The following is a 19,397-nucleotide window of genomic DNA, read 5'->3' as shown; positions in this document are numbered from 1 at the left end:
TCACCAGGAGAGCAAAAGGATTCAATTTGGGTATTTCTCTGTTGTTATACTGCAGCCCTCCGCTCCTGGAAGGCTCAAGAGGCACACCCCAGCATTTGCCAAGTATCCATTCCTTTAAGTTGCATAAGGGAACAGAGCTACTCTTCCCCTACTTAAAATAAGTGCAAAAACCAGAGGCCTCTGGGTTCTCGGCAGAGCATCAGTTACAAATGTGCTGTGCCAGCTTCAGATAGTATTGATACCAAAGTAAAATCTAATTTTATCTTGAATGACCCCACAGAAAGGATGTGTTATGGAATCTGCAAAGTCATAGAAGGGAAGAAAAAGGTTTCTCAACTAAATAACAAAATAAGGGCCAGGTCACACAGGTCAGCACCTGGTTTTGCAGGTGCTTCTAGTACCCCAAACCAAAAATGCATTCAAACAAAAAAAGCCCTCCAAATCGTCCACCTTATCAAAATTACCTATGACAGATGAAGCAAGTCATTAAAACAAATGAGCCTTTTATTTGTAATGTCCAAGGATAGACTCCTATGCACAGATAGTAGTTCCTAGGAAGTAAGTTTTTTTAAAGCACCAACCTGAATTAGTTCTGTCGACTTCAAACCCTGATGTGGAGTAAGATCAGACTGAAGTGTTTCAGACTTCCTGACTCATGAAGGTTCAGTACACCTGTTAGCAGCACAGCACTTGGCAATGACACAGTAATATTGAGAAATCTGCTTATTAAATTTGCATCTTGAATGTTCCCACCTCACATCATGTATAGGTCTTTGAAGTGTCTTTTTAAGAACAGACAAACTGCTGAGATTTAGGACTTGTTACAGGTCAAACCGATATAAGAGCAGAAAAGGAGCAATGCCGCAGAGCTACAGCATGACACTGAAATTTCGGAATTCTCACTGCAGTCTGCTGGAAGAAGAGTCTTTGTGCAACTCTGTGCTACTCTTGCAAGTCTCTCTGCCTCGGCACTTTGTTCCACTTTCTTTTTGTCAAAGATTTGTGACAAACATTCCAGATTGCCCCTTGGCACTCTGACACTGAGCCATGTCAGAATTCCAACTAGAAAAAACAAATTTCTGAGTGATAAGAAGCTTAAAAACAAGTACAAAGCTCCTAACAGCTAATAAAGACTGTAGAAATTAGTAACATTTAATGTGAAAAAAAAAAAAAACCCACACAAACAACCTAACAGTAGATAACAGTAAAAAATTTGCTTTACACAAAAGATACCTGTTAAGTTAAAAAAATACTATCACCTTGATTGGAAATGATAAAAACTAGTATTTCACAGATTTTGCTCCCAATCCACTTGGAAAATTACAATAAAACCACAACCTACACTTCTGGTAAACTTTCAAAAATAAAAATCACAAGTTCTAGATGAAGCAAATTATCACCTTCTGAGAAGCTGTGTGTGTAGGAATACTTCCCATGGCACTAAAAATTGCCACTGAGTTGCATCCCGCAACTTAATTTGAAAGTGAAGCAGATAACACTAATAAAAAAAACTATAGTCTGAGATGGAACTTCAAAATGAGTTCATTAAATCATATCACAACACAATTTTTATGAAGATGTAATTTGATTTGTGTTCTCCTCAGTGTGGCATTTATCTGTGAAATGCTCTTGATACCAATCTGTAAAGCACGAGGCGCACACACACACAGATACAAATATAGCCAAGAAAGGATTAGTTTCATATGTACAATGATGAAAGTGATCCAACTGGAAAGTTTGCTGCCTAACAATTCCTAGCACAGACTGTGATGAAAAGGACTGCTGTGCCTCATGTTAACTCCGTGACAAAGGATGTTAAATGGACTGCTGAGCAAACAAGGTTATATATTTCCAAATTACTTCTTCCACAGTTGGCACAGTGAAAAAGATTCACCCCCATGCAAGCTCACTGAAGGCAAATTCAAATGTTATGAATATTTAAAACATCTAATCACATACAAATCAGATCAACATTAAGTTAACTTAGAGAAAAAAGTAATTTAAATTAAAAAACAAACAAAAAAACAACAATAAATTAACACAGACAAAAATAGAAATATTTGACACTAAAACTAAACTACTGAGGCAACATTTAAAGTGTCTGTACAAACACTAGATGAAACTTGAAAGCATCAGTTGGCTGCAACTCCTCTCTGTCCTCATCTCTTGGAGACTTCCAGAATCTGATTTTCCCCTCTCACAGAAATCATCTGAGCTGATGAAGACTTTGAGATCAGTAAGGCAACTGAACAAAAGCTGGGCTGTTCGGAATGTTATAACTGAACCTTAGCTGCAAAGCAACAACAGCTGCAAGCATGCATCTGCATCTGTAACAACCACTACACTTAAGGACAATTCTAAGGCTTATAGCTGAAGTAGCAACTGCTTCATCTTGAGTTAAATCTCTTATGTCATGACTTAGACCCCCAACCAGTTTCTACAATTTTCCATATTCTCAAAAGCTAGCATACAATGCTCCTATTTAAACCCTCTATTTGGACCAAGAAAAAAGCAATAATCTTTGCTCTCCAGCTTCCACTTAAAACTTGAAACTGCCATTTTTAGAGTTTCAGGCCCCAGCAGGTTCTCTTCTTCTATTAAATTTAATCAAATGCTGTTTCAATGATAAATTGCATCACTTCAAAGACTTGGAAATGTTAGATGAGGTGAACAGTCTGAGAAAAGCTACTGGGAGTTTACCTGAGAGGCTGTTCCAAAAATACTGTGCGCACACACACACAGATATTAGTGACTAAAGCCTTAAAATTGTTCCCCAAAGCCCATCTTAGCCATAATACCTACAAAACACTTGAGAACAATTAGCCAGCTGATGTGCTGTGAGCTTATTATACCATTTATAAATGACTCACTACACCCTTGCACTCCCCCCACGTCTGTCTGTCTCTAACCAAAATTCAGACTGCAAGAGCTCTGCAGAACCAATCACCTCTATTGTGCCTGTGCAAGGATCCCAGCATAAGCCCTGGCTCTAGACACTGTCTTATTACAGAAGACAACAAGAAATGTCATTGTGAAGGCACCAGGGTTTAGACAATCTATGTTCTTAGCATTTCAGATGAACTGAGGAGGAAGTTTATCTTGAGAGGTTCAAACTACAGAGGAAACATGTTGAAAGCAAACCAAGACATGATGTAAATGTGCTTTGTAACAGGGCTCTCAAACCAAACCCAGGCAGCAGTGTAGGTGGCTCTGCCCCATCCTCCCCAGGCACAGGTAACATGCATATTCCTACCAGGAACTCATATCTATCAACAATGAGTGCTGCTGACAAGTATAAGCTATGCCAGAGTGCTTCCTTCATCCTGCTGCTCTTTCTTTTCTTCCCCACTGGCAGGCTCACAAAACTGTCCTGGAGTAAACATGGATGGGCAGCAAGCAGGATGGTCTGCAGCAATCCTTGTGTGTGACAGAGAGACACAAACTGTATTCATCCAGGGCACAGCGCAGAGACAAGAGGTTGGGGCTCAGAGCAGACCAGAGAGGAGGGTATATGTATGGTTACAGAAGAGACAGGGCACAGTACTGAAGAGAGGATGATCTTTATCTGTAACAATAGTAGACCTGAAACTGTTTTAACAAAAATAGTCTTCCCTTTGGCCAAGAGAATTACCCCAATTCTGAAAAAAAAAATCAAATTACTTTTCCCTAGTGTTTTTTCATTCCCACTAGCAGTGCACACCAACCATAAGGCAGGAGCTCACAGCAATCCCACACACTGACTGGAAGCACAACAGAGGAAGCAAACTAGGGACGGTCATGGTGTGTAACCTGCTCTCAGACCGGAGGTGTGGTGGGGGATACCCCCATACCAGGGACAGGGTAAGATAAGATGATGCAGACTAATCTGTTATTACAGGAACACTTAGTTCACTTTTGTTTTCCAATATGACATCAGTAATAAGACAAAGATATTACTTAGGACAAACTAATCAGTCTGAGGCCATACTGCCTTCTTAACAGCATTTCAGTACTCAAAAATATTTGATCTAAGCTAGCTTAAAAATGAGACTGTTTCTCTGATACTGACTGTGTTTGACCAGTTAGATATGTGTTTGCCAACAGGATTTAGCTCCTGCTATATTCGAACCATCTTTAATCCCATGAAGGCTAAAGAAAAATGTCTCTGATTTAGCTCTGTGCACTTATGAATAACTCAAATACTACAGTTAAATTTACAGCATAGTTCCCTTAGCTGTTTAGAAGACAATTGTTTTCTTTCCTTTCCCCTTAAGTTCTAGTATGTAAAATATCAGAAGAATTTAGATTAAAAAAAAAAAAAAAAGGGACATGTTATTTTTAAAGTTGTTCTTGAGAAAATTTCCACATACAAAACCGTGGCATTTCTCCACCGGTTTGAGAATAATTTTCACATGTTGGCATCATCCCCAAGCGGCTGCCACAACTCTGGTATCATAAAGCGACATGTATTCTCTCTTAGCTTATCGAAACACATTTTATTGAACTGCTAAATTTGGTCTGATCCAAGTTTTTCTTCTTACTTCACAACAAACAGGAAAATGCAGATGCCATACTCTGATCACACACATGCATCCTACCAGAGAAGTGGGGCAGGGAAGCCAGACCAGTCCTCCTAAGAGTACGATTGTTCAGATCACAGGGCAGTGCTCAGGGCTCAGTAAGACTTTAAGACCACACTAAAATGTTCACATTGCTCACCACCGTTCTAGAAGTCCTGTCTAGGTAGCACTAAAAACAAATTGTTTGGCCCCTTTTGTTATAATGCTAGAACTTTGTGTCAATATACTTTGGCATATATTAAAGAAATCCCTGTAATATACCATACACTGTGACATTTCCACTTCAGATATATCATTTACATGTGAAGCACGAATCTCAAAAGAACCCAGTAAAGCTGTAAGAAAGACTACATTTTGCTGAAGCTCTCAGACACCCACTCCATTCAGTCACACCAGCTGGAGAGGTAAGTGTCAAGATACAGCTTTATTCTTAAAAATGAATATGGAGGTGAAACTCCACAGCCTCCTCCACAGCAATCATTATTTAAAGTGAAACCACAATGATATGTGCTCCTGATTCTTCTACGTCAGCAGCATTTCTCAGAAACCTTTTTGCAAATCTGGACATCTTAAAATCATATTTAACTTATTTTGCAACTTAAGGAATTGTCCCTGCACTTCCCAGTCCAGCTGATAGGCGTCTTAGACATGACATCCATTGGAAGATCTTTTGCTCCTAGAGGTAGAGGAGTCCTTAGCTACCCTCTGTCTAGTGCAAGAGGCACAAATAGCCCCCGAGAGACGCTTAAGCCCCTTCTGAAAGACACTGTTGGACAGACTGTAAATGACACAGTTGCAGAAACTGTTGCTAATGGCAAGCCAAGTGGTCAAGAAGGATGCAATGCGGTTACTATAGACATTGGAGCTCTCCAGCAGAAAATAGATTATGTAGGGCAACCAAAGGATGTAGAAGACACTGGTGATGCGGAAGAGAACCATGGCATAGCGCTTGTCCGGGCAGGGCTGTGCCTCCCCAGCCTCCCCATCCTGAGAGCTGAAGCGCACTCGCCTCTCGTTGATCTCCTTGGTGTGCTGCTGGCAGATGCGGAAGATGTTGAAGTAAGTGAAGCAGACAATGAACGCAGCTGGGGCATAAAGCATCACCACAATGAAGAGGGTAAAATAGGGATCGGTGTTCCAGGAATTGGCACACCACTGGAACACATCCCCATGATATCCAGGCTTTCCCCAGCGAAAGGAGGGTAAGAAGACCAGGCAGGAGTACAGCCAAATGATCAATATGCAGATTCGGAGTCTCCATGGGGTAACGAGTGTGTTGTAGGTCAGTGGCTTTGTGATGGCAATGTATCTGTCAATGCTAATGCATGCCAAAGAGGCCATAGAGACGCTCTTCAGCACTGACACCACATAACCAAAGATTTGGCAAATCAAGGACTCACTCAAAACAATAGGGTAGTGCAGCAGAGACAAAGAAGGCACCAGACAGCTCACACCCACCAAGAGGTCAGCATACGCCATAGTCTGGATGAAGTAGCTGGTGGTGTGGTGGTTCAGCAGAGGTGCACAGTGAAAGACAAATATCACAATAATGTTGCCTGAAATAATCAGCACCATGAGGAACACGATAATAACCACTTCCAGGAGGCAAAAATTGATGGTCTCCAAATAGCTAATGGCCAGGAGACAGAAAGGCCGGCCACTCTGGTTGCCAACCAAAGAGGAGTTCATCTTGAGTACTGCAGTGATCTCTTTACTTCATGCTCCTGCCTGCTGCCTGCAGCCACTCCACGCAGCTGCTGTCATTGCGGCTGGTGCTGTGAGTGTAGCAATGTCAAAAGCGGAGCTCCAGTCCCCAGGGCTGCTCCAGATGCTGCTGCTGTGCATTGTCTGCAGCACAATTCCCCTTTAAATCCGGCTCCCCGCCGCCACTGGTGCACCGGGACCCAGCAGCAGTCATGTCAGCAACTTCACACACGCACACGGTAGAGGGCCGATATTAAAGCCCTCCTGGGTGGGCTGCCTCGCCGACAAGGGGATGAGGGGTTGGGGGCAGAGGGAGAAGGAACGTGCACCAAGTCAGAATCAGAGTCCTCCTAACGGCTGACAGAAGAGAAGGGGAAAGTGTTTTACAGAACCGCCTCTCCCCCCGTGCTCCCTGCCACCTCCATCACCACCCCTCCTTCCCCACGCCCTGCTACAACGAACGCTTCCCAGCCGCCGCCTGCCCCCGCTCCCTGCCAGGCTCCCGCTGCTGCGTTCTTCCCTCGGTCCCTTCCCTGAGTCTTCGGCCCAGGGCAATGGGGTCCGGCCGAAGGGCAAAGCAGGAAGGCTTGCTGGCCGTGCGGAGCAGTCTCCCCGAAATTCCTGCCGCCAGCTATCCAGGCGGAGGGATGCGCGGCGGGGAGGGGGGTCCAGCCCTTCTCTCCTGGCTCCATTTTGCACGACCGCTTTTGTTCGCCGCCTCTCCCTGCCCGCGCCGCTCCGGCCCCAGCTGCCCCCCGCTCGGCCCTGCCCGCCGCCCAGCCCTGCCGCTCCGGGCCCTACCTGCCGCAGGGGAACAAAAGCCCGGGAGCATCCTCGGTCGAGCGCTGGCACGGGCGGCGTGTGCTCCGGCCGCGACGATGCGGAGCAAGGGGGAGGGGACGGCGGGGAGGAAGGGGAGGGAGGCGGGCAGGAGCGCGGAGGAGGGCGCGGCGCCGGCGGAGACCCGGCGGGGAGCAGAGCCGCAGCCCCCCGGCCGCTCCCTCAACCAGCCCCAGCGTCCGGCCGGGGCAGCCGGCGGTAGCCGGGGTGGGGTGTGTAGGGGGAGCCCAGCAGCGCCGCCCGCAGCCTCGGAGATGCGTGTTTTCACCCAAAAGGCGCTCCTCAAGCCGCTTCACGAGTGGTTGACGGCGGTAGGTGCCTCACCCGGCACGACCCCGCGGTCTCTGGGAAAGCGAGCGGGTCCCCGCGCTCCACGCTGACAGCGGCGGCGACGACGGGCTCTGTCCTGCACACCCCGGTCCTGCACGGACACATGCTCACGCCCCCGTCCTACAGTCAGACAGACTAACAGACACACCCACGCCCAGGTCTTACAGACAGACCGACCGACCAACACACTCATGTCCCAGTCCCACAAAGAGAGACCAATATAACCCACGTTCTGGTCCTACAAACACACACCCACGCCTGGGTCCTACAGACCGACCAAGATACCGCGTCCTGGTCACACAGACACAAACCCAATCTGCACCCCTGGCCCTCCTCTCAGCACCTCCGCAAGGTGAATGACAACTGTCGAAGCAAGGATGTGAATTCTAACAGTCCTAATTTACAGCTTTTCCATTCAAGTCCTTTAGGAAGACACTTCTGGAATAAACACTTCTTTCCTAGGTGTATTTTTTTATTGTTTCAGAGGCACTTAAATCCACAGGCCAAGCTGAGAACTGTGTCCCACTGTTAACCCAGATGTTGCTCCAGGCAGGTAAGCACCTCCTGCACACACATACGTGAAACACCAAGGCTTTGCTGCCGCTGGCTGTCCCCGAAACAACCTACACCCAACTAGACAATCTAGAAAACCCAATGACATTCCAGAGGGCAAGAGATTCACACCACAGCATTTCAACTTGTATTCACACTGTAAGCTAATAACCATCGTGCATATTTAACCAGAAAAACCTCTTGGATGCATACAAGGTGAAGATGTCATCACAGGATACCAGTATCTTATCTGTCAAGAGCATTTTACTCACTTGACATGAGCCATGAGCATGGTATGTGGAAGCTCATCTCTGACCCGCATACCAGACTATTCCACTGCCACCTCTTGGGACAGGCTCATAACTGCGGGCATTGGCCTTTGAACTAATCAAACCAGTAAGAGGCTGGAGAGAGGCTCTTCAGCAATTAAAGTCCTTTTGTCAAAAATTAAAGCGTGATGCCAGCTGGCATCCCTGGAGCATGAAGTCCATAAGCTGAATTCAACTGACACCAACATACCAAGGTTTTGGTTAACCCAAGATAAACATTTGTGGAACACCTAAAGGAAAATGAATTGCAGCCCAAGGGACAGATCTCAAAGCAATCACACTGCACTGCTCAGGATTTTAGCTGACCTGTAAGTAGGGGAAAAAAACCCCAAAACTTACAATACACTTGTACTGGTCAAAAATCTGTGCTGGACAACAGCATGACTTGGCACATTTTTAGGTAGTTTTGTGCAAAAGCCTGAAAGCAAAAACTTGTTTTGTCCACCCTATCTTTACCCTTTACTATTGTCTTTCATTTTTGTTAGAATTTTATGAGGTTTCTACTCATGGCAACTGAAGTACTAGAACTGTAGCTAAGAAACAAACTCTGAATTAAATTTAGGCAACAGTATTGTGGTTATACAAAAAATAAGCTTAGACTGAATTACTGCTGGAGAAATGATCTATCTTTCCAAAGCAGAGAATGATTTACATACCAATTGATTCAAATAGTATTTCTGGATCCTTAGGCATGAATGGACACGTTATAAACACCCTTTGAAAAAATAGAGAGATGTACTTCGAGCATCTCTCAGATAGAGAGAGAAACAAGTTAGTACTGGAAATCCTGAGACTGACCAAAACACCATCTGGTCACTGAAATTTCAAACTAAAAGACACAGCAAATCAAACACTCCTCCACTTTTATTACCAGTAGAAGCTTAACTCCTGTACAGCTGACAGGTGTTTCTGTAGAAGCAAGAGAACTGGTTTGATTTTTCCTTTCACTGACATTCTATTGTTTCTCTGAAGCTGAGAGCAGTAACTCTATTCAAAGTACCCCAATTTAGACCACAATGAGCAGTATGAGCAATACCTCGAGTTAATTGTGCCAAACATCTCTAATGCCAAAAGCCAGGCCAAAGAGCCCAAAGGGTATAAATTGCATTGGGAAGGTAACTGGTCTGGAGATCCACCTGCTAGCTATCCTAGCTCTCTGGTCAAGTGTACAACCAGCTTACCATGAAAAAGCACTTCTAAAAGCCATGAGAACCTGTGGTTCAGGTGGCTCTTCTGCTCTATAGGAGTGACACAACAACCTCATCAGATTTCTGAAAGGTATTCAAGACATCTTTCAAAGCTGCAATGAGAACTCTTGGGAAAACTACTGCTTGTAAAAGATAATTAAACTTTTATCACCACGTGATCAAAACTAATCAAACAAGAGATCTCGAGGTTCAGGCACACTGACAGCAAGGCTACATCATACTGCTTATACTGATTCACAGGCGTATGCTAGGTTTAATTTCAGCTGATCATACACAATCATGGCCCTTTGCACTCCTGAAAATTAAAAGTATTCTTCTTAATTTAGATGAACATATGGAAATGTGATTGTGATACAAGTGGAAAATAAGTGTTAACCACCCACAGCTAAAGTACTACTACATTTTATGGCACTGTGAATGCAACACATTCAGATAATGGTACTGACATTTTAATCTATTTCTTCATTAAAGCTCAGTATCATTTTCACCAAGACAGATGAATATATTCGACAGAACTTCTGTGTACTGCAATTATCTGCTTATGAGGAAAAAAAAACCGTGGAAATATGAGAAAGTGGGTAGCAAGAGCCCTGCTGTAAGAAAAACTGAACAAATCAATCTCTTACTAGGCCCAGAATTTTTACCAGAAATGGTGACCCCAGTGTCACATTCCAGGACACTCCTCCTGCCACTGGATTTATTTTTATATTTTATTTTATTTGTGCCACAAGATGTCCCTCTCACGTTGTAATTTTCTTAATATAGCATATTTATCTGGTACAACAGTTCATGGTGGGTTTTTTTTTTTTTCCTTTTGACATTATTTCCTCCTACACAGACCTATATCCAAGAGCTTTTATTTTCTCCTCAATATTGTAAATGTCAGGTTCTTAAAATTTTTATACCGTTAAGTATTTCTCCATCGAGAGATTGCCACTGGTCTGAGAGATTCAACAGTTGCTATTAATCCTTTCAAAAACCTTGTCTGAGAAGTAGCTATTGTCTATTTTGCTCTGTATCGTGGCATTTTTATCTCTTTTCTTTTTTCACCTGTGTGGTTCACTTTACAAGTTTTCTACTCAACAATACTTTCCATCCACGTATGACTGTCAAAAACATGAAGTATTTCTCCTGGAGGTGTCCATTAGTATCTGGAGTGAGTCCCCATGGCTCCTCTTCTACCTTTCAGTAGCTGGAAGCCTGAAAATTAACAGCCGTAACCATGATTGCCAAAGTCCTACCAGGAACAGATGCCTCTCTAAGGGATTGTCTAGATCGTTTTACCTAGAGTTTGCTTTCTGTCCCCAGTAGGGACATGACCTTAATTCACTGGACTGGCTTTCATCCACACTCCCCACCACGAGCAGAGCAATCTGGAGTTGCTAAAAGCTTTATTATTGCACGCAGATGGTGTGCAAATTCTCTGAAGCAATTTGTAGAAGCACCACAATGGTGAAACTCAGAAACTACCACAACAACAAAAGCACAGAGTACAAAAAGCCAGATAGAAACTATCAAAGAAATAAGGAGCAAATAATTAATAAATACTATCATGATGACTACAACACAATGAGCACACCTTAAGGCAGTTTCAATTCCATTTTTCATGTCAGATTTCAGAAGAGACATAGACACACCCTTCACTGGGAGAACACAACAGAACACATTTTCTTTTCAACCATTCAGTTGCTACACATCAAGGGTAAACAAAAAACCTATCCTTGCAGCAGTTAATTTGCAGAAGAAAGCAAGAAAAAAAAAAATCCCTAAGCACCAAGGGCCAGAACAGCACAGGAGAGCAAAGAGCAGAAGAGATACTGGGGTGCCTGCATCCAACACCCTGTGGAAAAAAAAAATCCCTGAAAGAGGCCAGAAGCTTTTGAAGCAGCTGTCAACACGGATCCTTATTAATTTGGGACTGTGCTGCTGCACTGGGTCATGAAAAGCCTGACAGAAATCAAATGCAGCTACAGGAATAGAGGTCAACATTCAGAGAGAAGGGGCACTGGATTACGACTACTCAAGCGGGCTCACTGCATCTCCTACTTGCACGGAAGAGCAAAGGTTTCACAGCAACTCCTCGTGCCACAGCAGTTATTCTCAGATAAGCCATTGTCAATGCACGGTAATGCAAACAACTGCATGCTTGCCAGATAAGAATGTGTATTAGTGACATGCAAACCACGGTGAAGCATTACAAGGATAGTCAAAGCAATACATTACACAGGACCCTTGCCTTCACATAATTAATAAATTCTATTCTTTTTCCCAGACACATTTACTCTTGTGCATTGCTGCACACTGGCTGTAACTGAGTTGCTATTTTCAGAGCAATAAGAATCAGTCCCATCAGAACTTCAAAATTATCAAATAATCTATGAAAGACACAAAACCAAAAAAATTAAGGTCAAGGTGCAGTGCAGTGTATTTCTACTGTTAGCACATACTATATAATGGGTTTGCAAATGTTATCTTCCTGGGTCCCGAGTTCATGTTGTCATCAGCCTCCCACACCATCTTTGCATTCTTTGCCTGTTCTCAGCTCTAGTACTTCCACACAGCCACTGAGAATCCTCTTTGAAACCATACTCCTCTTCCACTGCCTGCAGGTTGAAGCAATTACAGTTCCACTGTGAACCAACTGGACCCTTCTGCACCCAAACCCCAACCTTTATCCATTCTACAGAAACAGCCACAGCTCATTTTCACATTTAAATCACCATAAGGCAAACAGACACAGCAGTGAGCTAATGTGGCACTACCAGATTAAAGGAGACTCCATCTTCATTTGCTTGAGCTGGTTATTGCAGCATGCTGGTAGTACACTACAGACCTCATATGACTACAGCTGAGCCTGAAAATGCTCATTCAGTCCTTACTTTCAGTGGTTAATTTCTTAATTAGTTTCCATGCTGAATAACTGCTGCAGGTATAGCTGGTACTTTCGCTGCAGCCAGTGCTGAGTTAGCCCATTTTCCCTTTTACTTTACTCCAGAGATCTTTCAACACGTTGGATCCAGGTTATTTCCTTTGTCTCTGCCAAATGTAAATGAGTGGAAAGGTTTCACAGTTTTAAAAATGTAATGTTACACCACTGCTTTCTAGCTCACAAAGATAGTAGCAGTTCGTGTCACCAACTGTGCCACAGAGAGATCAGCTTCTCCATGCTGATACCAAAACAGAGAAACAAGTGACACTGTCAACCACTCACTAGGCAATTAAAATAACACAACAGGCTAACTGTGATGCACGCCTTGCCAGAGCACTCAACCTCCACAATATTTGGATGATTTATTCACCACAAAATCCAAGTTATAGCTCTACAATACATCTACCCATATTAAGGAATTCAGATCAAGTTGCTTCTACATTCACCAAGTATGTGAAAGTACTTCTGGCAGAATTTTTTTAGCTCATCTAACATGATTCATTCAAATCACGTAGGATCCTTCTTGCATGATTCCAGCAGAACCCAAGCTTAATTTCCAGAACCCCTCTTGGCCTCAGAATAAGGCCTTCAACTGCTCCTTGCGAATCTGTGCCATCTCATCCTAGATATACAAAGGCTGATTCAGATGGTTTGCTTTTTAAACTGGTGAATAATTAATTTGATATATTTGTACTAAAGTTGCACCATTAATAATTTCTCATACAGTCCTGCCAGACTTGCATGTTTGATGGAAGTAGTAAAACACAACACATGTATGCAGATAATGGTCAAATCCAAATTAACACTTTGGTTTTCTGGAAAGGGAAGTGACATTTCATTTTGTGACCCATTTGTTACTCTAGAATTTTGAGAAAGACCAAATACTGTCTGTATATACAATACTTATTTTCTTTTCCTACATTACTGATGTCAGCATTCAAGATGAGAAGTTAAAAACTGCTGTCTAGTGCAAAAATATCCAAACTGTTCTGTTTTTTTCTGTCAGAAAAGGCTGCAATTTCAACTAGAAATGGATTTTTAGCATAAACGTTAAGACAATAGAGCGAAATGCAGCTTTCATTCAGAAAAGACAAACAAGCAAAGGAAATGAGCTCCCTGAATTTCTGTCAATTGTGAAAGCAATTAATAGAATACTAATTTTTGACTAACTCAGAACTCATCTGAGTGAAACTGAAGTAGGACTATTAAAAAGAAAGCGCTCTAAGTTGAGACAATACCACAACTAGCACTGCACGTTAGGGTTGGTTTTGTTGGAGGGAGGACTGAGTTATCCTTACTAGCCGATACACTATACTCAGATACACTCATGAACCTTTAAGAAAGCAGGTACACACTTAGGACATCTCTGTATTTCTATTCCTTAGAATATGGGGTGTAGAAAAGATGAAAAAGGAATTCTACCTTTGTGATGAGAATTCGGTACTTCTCCACCAGGTGATCGTTGTTATGACACCCTGCCAGCAACTGCCACACTTCTCCTCTCAGGGCCTCAGGAACACCACTTCTCACCAACGCTGATAATGTCTTTGGCCTCACGCTCAAATTGAGGTGCCTGGGTGTAAGTGAAGGCACTGTTACTACCATCCAAATGCAAATAAATGAGCATATGAGCAACAACTAATGTGTAACATCAGACATGTCAATTTCAAGACTGTATCTTGCCAGAGTAACTGAAATCTAACTTATTTTAAAACAAAAAAACCAACAAAACACAACAGACTTGGAGATGGACTTTCCAAACTACTATGTCCATTCTCATTAAATTTAAATATGATATAAATATATAAAACACTCAATGAACCAAAACACTCCAGCAAAACCTACAACTGGAGGACAGATACCACACCGTGTTAAGATTCAGAGCTCAAACTACACTGAAACAGGACCTGATTTGCAGAAGCAGGTACTGCAGGCAGGTAACCTTCTGGGTGAGGTAGGGTGAGAAGACAGGCAAATAAAGCTATAAAAACATCTCACATGGTTATCTGTGTGTTTTAGCAGCTTCTACTGCACAAGTTAGTCCCATCTAAACAGTTTCTTCAAGTGAGATCAGTGACAACTCATAAATTACAGCACTGCAAGTTGTAAAAACCAAGCCTACACATAATTTATGCAGTTGCAGAAAGCCAAGCTGAACAGTCCATTCATGGCTCAAATATAAACCCCCCAAAGACAGAGGCTTCTAGGTAAAATGATTAAGAACACTGAGAGACAAGACCAGACAAAACCCATAGCTTGTATCGATTGCATTACGTTCAATAATAAACTGGTATTTATTAGTGTTTGTTAACAGTCTAGCAGACACAGATGATACACAGACTGGGACTTCTTGTTGTCTTTCTCCAGTCTACAGTGCTCCAAACCAGCAATCCAGAGACTAGAAACGTAGACAGTTAAATCAGTATCAATTACACAGAACCTAGCACCATAATATCCTCCTTCACTCCGCTTTCTCTGAACATTCATATTGATAGACTTCTCCATCACGTTTATAGATCGTGTAAAGGCCTATAAAACTCCGTGGCTACACACTAGATTCTTCTAAACTCTTTTGAAATGAGAAAACTTGTGTGACTCACCAGTTACAAAATATGAGCCAAATATTACTTAGAAATTACAAAATACCAATGCATATTTAATTCCTATACAAATCTAATTACAGGATTCCAAAAAGCTAGCATGGAACTACCTGAACTCCGATTTTTATGATTTTCAATCCTCTTATTTAAAAGCTCAAGGATCATTACTTCCAAATACTTGCTTTTAGTTAAGAAGGAAAGCCCTTTAACACATATTAAAGTTGTTGCCAGCATTAGCACAGAAGCACTTCATATCCTCTTAGAGCTGCCAAAACATTTTCAATGGGAGTCAGGTGGCTTAATTATCTTTGAGCCCTTGGAAGAATTACAAAAATAATTCAAGTTGAAAGAAACTTTCTCACAGCAGTAGAGGCATAGAGCTCATCTGTTAAAGATGTTTCTACAAGTCTAGGAGAGGGAGGGAAAAGGGCTCATAGATCATTTTACCACAGCCTTTCCCTTCTTACAAACGTGTCCATTTCTGATGTCTGCTTTCCTCCCAAATTAGCACAATGTATTAGTGCAAAACCAAACTGGAAGTAAAAGTATTTTTTTCAAGTAAGTACTAAGTTACTTCAGAAAATAAAATATAATGCTACAGTTTTACAATCTTAATTTAAAGAGAATCATATCAGTATTTTTCCTCATCTAAAGTGCATGATTTATCCTAATCTCTGTTCTCTTGCTCCTTTGATCTAATATTCTGTTCGGATCTTTGGTTTGCTGTACACCCACAGCTCCTCAACAACACTAGGAAGCAGAAGGCAACAACTACAGCCAGAGTCAAAATGTAGCATATTTGAGCTCAATCTGATGTTGTGACTGCCATCTCCCTTTGTGAAAGAAGGAAAAAAAACTAACAAAAAAAATACCCAAAACCACCACCAAAAAACCCACCCACAGCAACCCAACACTGAATTTGGCAATAACCAGCATAACTTTCTTAGAACTGCTCAGGCTACTTCAAGATGAATAAAAGATCCTTTCTGAAAAGAGGACAGGTGTTGCATTAACAACTTGATTGTCAAGAAACACTCTTCTTGTAAGTTGGCATTTTCTAGGGAGAAAACAGAAGAGCTCATGTACTTCCTTCTTGGCAGGCTCTGGAGCCATCTTCTTTAGATAAAGGAGGGAAAGCATCTTTGCTATCCAAGTACAAATCTCCCATATTCTTAAGCTACAGTTACTAAGATCTGACAGCTGCAGGAAAAACTGGCTGTGAACTACACCAGAATTACAAAAGGGAATGGAAGTGATCTATGCAAAAGAAAGATAAAGGCAGAGAGCTGAATTTTCTTTATGCCACTTAGCTTAGCATTTTTTGACAAAATCCCAGTGATACTTATAGGTAAGTAAAATACTCAGCTTAAGAGAGAACCAGCTAAAGACACGAGTGTAAGTGAATTTCTATACAGTATTTCAGCCTGCACTCAAAAATGAAAATACTTTAAAAAAAACCCTCTGAAGAAATCAGAAAACATGAAGCCAGAAAATAAGGGGTGTTGCAGGGATGAGAGAGAACTAAATCCATACTAATCTCATCTCAGCTGGGTTCTGGAAATAACAAAAACACGAAGCAGAAGGAGTGAACAGAATGAGAATATTCAGAATTGTAATGTTCAGAATGTGATTTTGCCACTTACCATTTGGACAGCAGCTCCCCCCACGTCTCAAGAATTTTTTCTGCACACTCTTTGGAAACGTCTCCAGAACCACTTAAGAGTGGTTCATCGTTGTCTGCCAACAGAACAGAGGAGATGCTATGAGATAACAGCCATTACAGATTTAAATGTTTCTCTCTTAACTGCATTGGAGTGTGGCAAGAAGAACCCTTCCTCATTTGTGGATGGTGGTGCTTGTCCACGCAACACAGAATAGGCAGAAGTAGACTTGCTTTTGGAGGCGCACAGTGATGTGACAAGAGGCAGAAGACCAGCAGCAACATGTGAAAGTCAGGTTGAAAATCAGAAAAAACAAATAAGTTACCAAGACAAGGCTTTGAACAATCTATCTGACTGGAGTCACACTGCAGGAGAGGCAGGACTACAGACCTCCAGATGTGTCTCCCCACAGAAACAATTCCATTATTACCCCAACCCTTTGGAAGGCTACAAAACTTTCTCTATGTGAAAAGCTGCAACACTATAAAAGCTAAAAAGACAATAAAAATCAGAGTGGTTCTGCTGAGCAGCTGCAGACTTGTCAGTTGTTGCAGATCCATGACAGTCCACAAGGTTTTTACTTCAACCATTTAGTATTTTACTTTGAAAGCTAGTGGTTTTGGTAACTTCCTTGGGTTCAATTAAGCAGCTTTTTGAGCGAAACACAATAAAAAAATGCAGTGGATGAGAAGGATTCACATAATCACAGTAACTCTTTTTAAAACCAATACCCATGTACTCCCAGATATTTTCACTCAGAGGAGGTATCATATACAAAAATTACATTTCACTGATCAAGTAGCGAACACTGGTTTTGCAGACATTTGTTTTCATTAAACCTATGCTTTCTCAGCTGTCATCTGAACTCGTCAGCAACTCTTGCAATACTACAAGTTGCATAAGTACACTAATACATATATGGTCTAGAAAAGAATACGGCTGTGGTTTAGTGTGGTGGTTAGAGACTGCTAATGAGTAACACTTTGCAAATGAGTTAATTTTCAAACCAACCTTCCCCTCCTCCCTGCCGCACCCCCAGAAAGGGAAATTAAAGCACAGAAGTGAAACAAATTCCTCAAGGCCACATGGAGGGCCAGCAGAAATTCAAGTCACCTACATTTCAGCTCCAAGTTGTAAGGCCAGACGTTTGTATATTCAGAACTAGACCATATTTTGGTTTAAGAGAATTTTTAAAAAGCAGGAAAAAAAGATCCTGGAAATGCCTTAAGTTTCGAGCTGTGCAGGTCCTGGTATAGTTGTATGTATTACAGATGTCTATACTCTCCTTCACTACAGAGGCTGCTACTTGCTTATATTTTCAAATAATACCAGCTTCTCATTTTCACTCAAATCTGTTCACAGCTGCTTGGGGAGGGGCAGAAGCTACATAATAATCTCAAATTTTTAGCAGCCTCTTTTCACATTGTTCCAAATATATCACACTGGAGGCTTCAGAGGCCTGGGCTGAGAAAAGCATAGTTGAAGAAGTGTCAGACAAGGGAGAGGCTGATCCAGGAATGTGGGGGTACTGGTTATTGAATACTCACAGCATTAAAGCAAGAAAAAAAACAATCGGTAGGCCAGATTCTGACTGGAAAGGATTTGACATGTTTCATAACCCTGTTATTTACCAAGTGTCCTTCCTTTCACAGCACAGAAAGATACAACCCACTGCTTACCTTCTTCCTCATCATCCTCTGGAGGAGAAGGAATCATCGAGCCCTGGGACCCAGACTGGGGCAGACGAAGGGAGGGGCTTGCTGTAGTTTTTCTTCTCTCCCTTTCTGACTCGCTTTCTAGGCACACAACTTCATATAATGTGTCTGAGTTATTCTTTCTGTCTTTTTGCTTTATCTAGGAAACAAAAAGTTCAACTGAGACAAGATATACAAATACCCCAATCACTTCTCCTCTTGGAGTAGAAGAGCTGAGAAACAATTTTAATCACATTCAACGGCGAGGAAAGTTTAAACCTTGGAGCCCAACGAATGCATCATGCAGGACTGCAAGTGCTTCTATCCATAACACCCTAGAATAAGCTGTGTGCATACTGCACTCAAAAGGCATGAATATATATTTGTTACAGGTAAAGCAGAAGCCACTTGGGTCTGCCAAGCAGATAGCTCATTTTTCAGCAGTAAATGGACTGTACATAAATGCCTAGATATGAAAAGGTTTCTTAACATGAAGCAACTCTGCCTTTATTTAAAGATCAGAGGAAAATTAAAAGTAAAATCCTTAGAATTATGTGTAGTTTCTTTCTTTAAATTTCTGGAGATGCTGATGGTGGCAGAAGGACACTTTTAATAAAAATTGTTTACTGTCCCCACTATGGCAAATGTCTTTAGTGATGCTTCCAAGTAATAGCTGTGGATACACTGCTGCAGAACATAAATTGTTGAGCCCCAGAGTCTATTAAATGCCTCTGGTTTCTCCTTAATTTTCAGTGCTTTGATAGCTTCCTTTCCTTTAAAGGAAGATTTTTCTTTGTGAAGTGGTTCTAAAAATTTTAATACAGTCTATGGATTTAGAACTTTTTTTTTTTATAAATAGATAGAGTAGAAAAGGAAAGGTGAAGAAAAGAGGGAAATAGGATTTACAATTATACTCTACGTTAAGCTCCCAGTGCTCAGTTTTATCCTTTGGAATATTAGAAATGAAGAGAAACACACCAGAAACTAAAAA

General features: G+C 41.9%; 2 protein-coding genes across 4 annotated transcripts in view; both read right to left on the bottom strand.

The window, feature by feature from the left end:
* The window catches only part of RABGAP1 (RAB GTPase activating protein 1), a 70,992-nt gene that overhangs the window by 26,877 nt on the left and 24,718 nt on the right, over positions 1-19,397 (bottom strand). For all 3 annotated transcript variants that reach the window (XM_054174391.1, XM_054174389.1, XM_054174390.1), the window contains 3 exons: positions 18,392-18,566; positions 16,695-16,788; positions 13,874-14,024 (listed from right to left, as the gene is read on the bottom strand). In XM_054174391.1, coding sequence (XP_054030366.1) covers positions 13,874-14,024; positions 16,695-16,788; positions 18,392-18,566 — 420 coding nt within the window. The remainder of the gene's footprint in view (positions 1-13,873; positions 14,025-16,694; positions 16,789-18,391; positions 18,567-19,397) is intronic.
* Positions 4,315-6,644, bottom strand: GPR21 (G protein-coupled receptor 21). Its single transcript, XM_054174396.1, has one exon. It carries the CDS (start codon positions 6,246-6,248, stop codon positions 5,202-5,204), a length of 1,047 nt encoding a protein of 348 aa, XP_054030371.1. The 5' UTR covers positions 6,249-6,644; the 3' UTR covers positions 4,315-5,201.

This window comes from Dryobates pubescens, chromosome 29 (genome assembly GCF_014839835.1).
Source record: "Dryobates pubescens isolate bDryPub1 chromosome 29, bDryPub1.pri, whole genome shotgun sequence".
Lineage (NCBI taxonomy): Eukaryota > Metazoa > Chordata > Aves > Piciformes > Picidae > Dryobates > Dryobates pubescens.
This window is presented reverse-complemented; position numbering and strand designations above follow the sequence as displayed.

Bases quoted from the DNA above. Each gene is read 5' to 3' on its own strand.
- GPR21 (XM_054174396.1), bottom strand. From the start codon at position 6,248: ATGAACTCCTCTTTGGTTGGCAACCAGAGTGGCCGGCCTTTCTGTCTC.